At 32.4% G+C, this 6745-nt stretch overlaps 1 protein-coding gene and 1 long non-coding RNA gene across 6 annotated transcripts; one reads left to right on the forward strand and one right to left on the reverse strand.

Moving 5' to 3' along the window:
• Positions 1 to 713: 713 nt before the first annotated feature.
• Positions 714 to 1273, forward strand: LOC138905594 (uncharacterized). The gene is made up of 2 exons (XM_070194115.1): positions 714 to 773; positions 860 to 1273. The coding sequence occupies exons 1-2, from the start codon at positions 714 to 716 to the stop codon at positions 1271 to 1273; spliced, it is 474 nt and encodes a 157-aa protein (XP_070050216.1).
• Positions 1274 to 2012: 739 nt separating this feature from the next.
• On the reverse strand, positions 2013 to 6522 carry LOC104091105 (uncharacterized). Of its 5 annotated transcripts, none has more exons than XR_685077.4 (4): positions 6428 to 6522; positions 5921 to 6022; positions 2479 to 5636; positions 2013 to 2363 (listed from the first exon to the last, which is right to left on the reverse strand). It is a non-coding gene; the product is annotated as an uncharacterized lncRNA (long non-coding RNA). The 5 variants fall into 5 exon arrangements; XR_685079.4 differs by lacking the exon at positions 2013 to 2363 and having other exon boundaries at positions 2390 to 2690; positions 5577 to 5636; XR_685078.4 differs by lacking the exon at positions 2013 to 2363 and having other exon boundaries at positions 2390 to 3419; positions 5577 to 5636.
• Positions 6523 to 6745: the final 223 nt, after the last annotated feature.

The raw sequence follows: 6745 nt of genomic DNA on the forward strand, positions 1-6745 counted from the left end.
CTAAATGCATTATATAGGTGTTCCTTTCAATTAACTCAATTATTCCATGATATAAGTAATCTGCTTTAAAATACTTGCTCATTACTAGAAAATGCATTGCTGATTTTTTTTATTTGTTCTCTTTGTTTCTTCAAGAAAAGTTGTGATGAAAACAATAACTCATGTAAAGACATTTGAACTTTCAAAGTTGTGGTCCAAAGCTCTTTAATGATGATTAAAATCTCATCTAACTGTTTTATAATATAATGATATGTAAAATAAAATAAAATAAAATTATTGGTGAAGAATGAATAAATGTTAGTTTAAATTTAAGTTTAATTAAATTATTCTTCTAATTCGAATTTAATTTGGTAATCCAGTTTATGTTACAATGAAGAGATTTTATCCTTTGGTATCTTCCAAGTTGCCACAATCAAGTTCATCCTCTCTAATTGCTACTCCCGTGGAAGAAAATTTGAACAAATTAGTAGAACAACCTCAATCCTCTAAAAAATAAAGACAAGGAATAGATCTCGATTCTTTAAAGACTGATCCAAAGAAGAGATTACCCATTAGCGACTTTCATCCAAATGAGCGTGATGAGATTAGAAGAGGACCTTGCCAACCCCGATATCATAAGTTTCCTCAAAGAGATTTTTCGGGCTTAAAGTGCCGTTTCAATCCTAAATGGTTTAAAAGATATCATAATTGGTTGGAGTATAGTGTGATAGAAGATGCAGCTTACTGTTTATATTGTTACTTATTTCAAGATGAAGGCATTCATCAAGGTGGAGGTGATGTATTTTCAAGTTTAGGATTTAAGAGTTGGCACAAAAAGAACAGATTAGATATACATGGGTCGAGCAGTATTCATAATCAGGTAAAAAGGAAATGTGAAGATCTATTAAAACAAAAACAGTCAATTCAAACTTCATTTGATAGACAATCCAGTCAAACCAAGCTCGAATACAAAATTCGCTTGAAGGCTTCAATTGAGGTGGCGAGACTCCTATTGAATCAAGGATTAGCATTCCGTGGACATCGTGAAGATGAATTATCATTAAACAAGGGTAACTTTCTTGAGATTCTTTCATGGTATGCAAAGAGGTGCGATAAAATTCGTGATCTTGTATTGAAGAAGGCTCCAAAGAATGATCAGTTGACTTCTCATAAAATTCAGAAAGACATTATCATTGCATGTAAAATTGAAACAGTTAAAGCAATTATGGACGATCTAAATGGAGAATTTTTTGGTCAAATCTACAAGGACTTGTTGATCTTTCTGAAACACTAGTTAAGACAAAGAAGCATTTGAATTATCCATTTGTATTTCGCCTTGTGAAATTTGCTTTGCTTCTACCTGTTGCCACTGCTACCGTTGAAAAAACTTTTTCGACGATGAAGTTGATCAAGTGTGAATTGCGAAACCAAATGAATGACGAATTCATGAGCGGTTGTTTGGTACCTTATGTAGAAAGAAAAATATTTTACACCATTTCTGATGAAACTATTATGAATACGTTTCAGGAAATGAAAACTCGTAAAGGACAGTTGTAATAATATATTTTATTAATATATTTTTTTGTTGACCTCTTTATATATTTGTATCTTCGCATTTTGAACCCGCTTGATAAAAATTCTGGATCCGCCACTGCACTCATACACTTAGAAAATAAGATTAATCTGAATCCAATGTGTTATAGTCAATTAGTCATCCCTAAATCACTTAATGATAAGATAGACCTAATTTATCTGTACAAGAAAAAGATTAGAAATAAGAGAGAAACCTGATGATGATAGTTGACGGTAGAGAGTGAGAGGCGACAACCAACACGAAACGATATTGGCTAATGGCAGGAGACAGCTATGGAAGGAAGCAATATGACCTTTAAATTGAACTAAAAGATTCAGTAGAGAGTGAGAGAGAAAGGGAGGTAGAGAGAGAGGTAGCCAACATTTTTTATGAAATATGAAAAAATAGGAAAACTGTATACAAAAATAAAAGAGTTCTGACTGGTTTGGAACTCAAGACCTTGGGAAAAATTTGAACCCACTTTTCCAACAAGCTATTCATCATCAATGTTTCAAGTGGGGTCAAAATTATTTTTATACATAAAACATTCTTAGAAATATAAAATATACTTATATATACAGTGTTACCGAGGAACAAAGTTGTACAAGATACCCAACCTAAGGATTATATGTACTTGTAATATAGTACATTCTTGAGCTTACTTCCTTAAGTACGCTATTCAGCTTGTTTACATGAGAACCTAATTACGCATTGGACAAAAGAAGATGGTTTCTTTGAAAGTCCATCATTCCACAAGCGTTTGTTGTTTTAAGCTTTCTTTTGCAGTAGCATTTAACAGAAATGCCAAAACCTGCAGTTATAGAACTTAAGCAACACTAAAAAAGCAAATGCAAGAGTACTAATTCATCTCTATCAATTTTAAGATTTCCAAAAGTAACAAAACTGCAGAGCACACAACTACCTACCTCACAAGGAAGGGAATAGAAGAAAGGGAAAATAAAAATTCAAGCCTTTAGCAGAATCTCAAAAGATGGAGGCAATTTTGCCAAGTGCTTGAATGTTTGTAACATATGAATTGTTTCAAAAGAAAGTATTGAGTTGTTCTTCTTTAGCTGGCTCTGGAAAGTACTTTGTTAGAGTAGTAATAGCAGGTACCTCTAGATGAAGAAAAAACTCCCTGCAATGCATAGACTTCAGTTCAAGACCAGAAGAGATGAGACACATATCAAAATCCATATTTTGTCTCCTATAAATTGCTGAAATATTCTAGCATCATACCATTAGCTGATAAAGCTTATCAATTTGCAGCTCAATACTCTTCTTAAAAGAAGAAAAAGTGGCAAGAAGAATGAAATTGGTTAACAGAGATAGTAGCATATGCATGAAACAAGATCCAGTAACATAGAAGTGTCAAGAATGAACTAACTTCAAGTTTTTCCATTAGAACTCATAACTTTTGATCTTATAAATTAACTATCAGAACTCATTCAGCAACCTCTACACTTCCATAAGCATTTAGATTTTCTAACATCTTAGCCTCTTGAAAAATATAAAGTGATTGGACTCATTCAATAACCTTTAAACTTTCATGAGCACTTCGATTTCTTAACATCTTAGCTTTGGCAGTTCACGAGTTCTTTAGGAAACATCTACAACCAAACATCATAAAATCTTTGGGCTTCGTGGTATGAATATTTGGTAGCTACAACTACTATTTTTTGATTTTCTGCAGTATTCCGTTATAGCTGAGATAAAAATATTTGCTATTGCTAGATGGTAGGTCACTCTGTTATTGAAAAACTCACAACATCAGAAATTTCAAGATCTTATAATCTTAAACAGTATTGTTCATAGTGGCTGAGAGAGTCGTCTTTATTCCACTAGGTTAGAGTTCGAGCCTGGTACCCTAACAAACAAACAAACAAAAATCTTTCAGTCTTATGATAAATGACTTAAACGAATTCAAGCTAAAACTGAGCAGTGTAAAAAACGATAACAATTTGGTACACAACAGAACAGAGAAGCACACATAAAGACATCAGAAAAATACACTATAAGGATCAATGTACTCTTTTTCTTCAAAACAATTGCTATGAGATTTCTCAAATAACATCAACCTGTTGTTATTTTAGTTAAAGTGAAACCAAATTTTAAAATGCACAAATAAGAGATAGTATATCAATACGACCAGTAAGTGAAAGAAGAAAACAAGTCATAATTTTAATTACATTTGTTCAATTGATCGTCAAAACATGTATGTATAAGCCTAAAAGTCAAAAGTGAGCTACAACAGAGACTTTCTCTACCTGGAAATATTACTCAAACATCACCGCGAAGGTATGCTGCTAAAATGTAATGACTGACTATAGAATTGAACAGATAAAGCAGAAACTATAAGAGCATCTAACCAACATGGTTGCCAATAGATTAGACAGTCTAGACATTGTAATCCTCACTGCTAGCTAGATTATTATTTTATTTTTAAAAGTAAAAGGATAAATTAAGAAATATAGGTAACAATTATCATTTTTATTCTCATTTAATGCAAAAGCTTGTAACACCACATTCAATCGCATAGACAAATGAGTGAACTCATTTTGTCCAACACCAGCTGTTCAAGTGAGTTTAAACATGATACATTCGATTTAGTTTAAACACAATACATTCGATTTATACAAGTAAATAACAGAAAACGAAAAAGAAAAGTTACGAAGCTTCGACATTAATGAAAATAAAAAGGGAAAAATCAAATAAAATAGAATAGACAATGAAATAGCACCAGATTGACTCTATCAATTTGTTGGGAGTGATTCAATAATCGAGATGTTACTTGCCGATCCTTTTTTTTGGTTTTCTTCCTTTCTCCATAGAAATATTTAGGTAATTATTAAATTTTCAGCGTCTGAATGGCTAAGATGTGCAAAAATGGTTCAGAGCTGCATTTTCAAATTAGATCATTCTCTGGATGATGTTATAATAAGTTGTTCCTTATTGCGTCATTGTAATCACACCAAGATAGATAAATGATTTCTTTGAACACTTGCATGTGATCTCAAAACAATTAATGCACCAGTTATCTCTCTTGCTTATTTTTTTAAATAAGTATCTCTCTGTGCTTTCCGCCTTTTTCATCAGGGAAAGAAAGTTAAATTTCTCACAAGCATAGAATGTTGAAAACAACGGAGGACCTGAGAATGAAAAATGGAATAGTTGTTCATTTGAGCTTGCCTTACCTTTACTGCTTCGGGTTAAACTACAAAACTAAACTATCTGCCCAAGACCAGAGAAAGTTAAAATGACAAAATCAGTGAATATTTGCTTTGAATTAAGTTTAATTTACTTTCACATGAGAGAAATAAAAGGGAAACCAAAGTATTGTTGCAAAGACACTGCAAGGGCTATCTTCAGGTTGTACCACACCAATAGATGTATCGAGATCAAAACCAAACCCATTAAAATTTTTCTTTGAATCATTAGGGAAGTACAACATAAAAACTTTTGTACTTTTTACCTAGGCTAAACTTCTCATGAAAATTGTTACATTGATTCTTAAATCAGTGCAGATTATATATTTGTTACTTAAGCACTTTGGCCATTTCACTAATGAAATCTCCTGTTGTACTCTATAATTTCTCATAGTCCTTTTCTCATAATTGTACAACATAACTTAATACTCATTTGCCTAAAATTTGATACAACTATAATACATAGAACTTCTTTTCTGCTCAGCCGTTCTGTGAGCTCATTTCGAACATAAGTATTATGATTGAAGGATGATGAATCACGAATGCATGATAAATATTTTTCATTCCAAAGAATGCTCTGAAAAAGATACTCCTTTTTAATAAATCTACCTTTAGTGAGAATGCTAAGGAATAAATCCTTAAAAACACCTTTATTCACACAAACAAAGCAAAAACACTCAGAAGCGAAGTAACTTGAATATGGTTAATTGCATAAGGAGTAGAGAAATGAAACTCAGTATGAAAGTTGCTAATGAAGAAGCCATAGTTGCCAAGATTAAAATATTTATAAAATTGTCCGAAGGGATTCAAAGACTTACTTGACTTTGTAAAGTTCTCCTCATCCTGCCTACACAACCCCAGTCCCCCACAGAACATTTCTGCAAATTTCAGCAAATAATATCAAGAGCAAAATGCATATATTTGCGGTCCATAAATAGACATATATGGCATACAAAGAAAAAAGTTAAAAAAAATTTCCAAACAAATATCTTAAATAACCAACGTCCAAAATTATAACACCTATGATACCTTAAGTGGCTAAAATCATATGTTGCATACAAATTTTCAGAACAGTCTAATGGTGAACCTGCGTCCACATACTTGCCGCCGATAATCCATATTCATTCTGTGATAAAAAGCTTTTTCAGTTTAGCCATTTTACCTCGTCATTTCTGAGTTTGCTACTCCTCTGCTACAATTGTTGGCTCCTCTAAGTCCTTTTTACACTTGAATTCTCTTGCATTTTCAACCCCCTTTGTAGATACTGTCAATAACTAAAAGAATTTATAAGTAGCAAGACCCAATCTTCCAACAACAAGCTTAATACTACAAATTGATTTACACAAGTTTTGATTTAAGTAATTAATTAGTTCCAAAAGTCAAAAAGACATCAACGCGCAATCGATCCAATATAATACACAATTACATGCACCAGCTATCTAATTTCAAAGATGCATGTGAAGATCAGACAAAATTACTGGCATGCATCTAAAATATCTAGCAAGAAATTATGAGGAAGAGTAGGAAATTAAAATTGAAGTAAAAATGCACAAACTTTCAAAGGAATCCAAAAGGGATGGGTAAAAGTCAGTGCAAGAAAGGAAGAAAAGGGAAAAATTTACAACAACTAAAAATGAAATTTATAAATCATAAATGGGCTGGAATATACCGGAGATGATACCAAGTTAAAAGCAACGGAGAAATACCGGAGAGAGGTGTGGGAGGAAAAGATCATTTGGAACTGGGTGTAATTTAAGAATAGCAAACAAGAAGAAGAGGCTTTACAGTATACACGTGTCCTTAATGATCAAATTACTAATTTACTCATAAAGCAGTTTATATTTACTGGAATGCCCTTCGTCGTCCAGGGGGAGTTTTACTTATTATATAGTTAAATAAAATATACTAATCACTACTAAAAAAACCGCCAAATATCGTTCGAGTCATTCCGACCGACATTGATCGGAAAGAAATACCGATCGAAATT

The sequence above is a fragment of the Nicotiana tomentosiformis genome, chromosome 2, assembly GCF_000390325.3.
Source record: "Nicotiana tomentosiformis chromosome 2, ASM39032v3, whole genome shotgun sequence".
Taxonomy (NCBI): domain Eukaryota; kingdom Viridiplantae; phylum Streptophyta; class Magnoliopsida; order Solanales; family Solanaceae; genus Nicotiana; species Nicotiana tomentosiformis.

Coding starts and splice junctions, on each gene's coding strand:
- LOC138905594 (XM_070194115.1), top strand. CDS start 714: ATGCAGCTTACTGTTTATATTGTTACTTATTTCAAGATGAAGGCATTC. Junction 774..859: donor AGGCATTCATCAAGGTGGAG/GTGATGTATTTT, acceptor ATTCATAATCAG/GTAAAAAGGAAATGTGAAGA.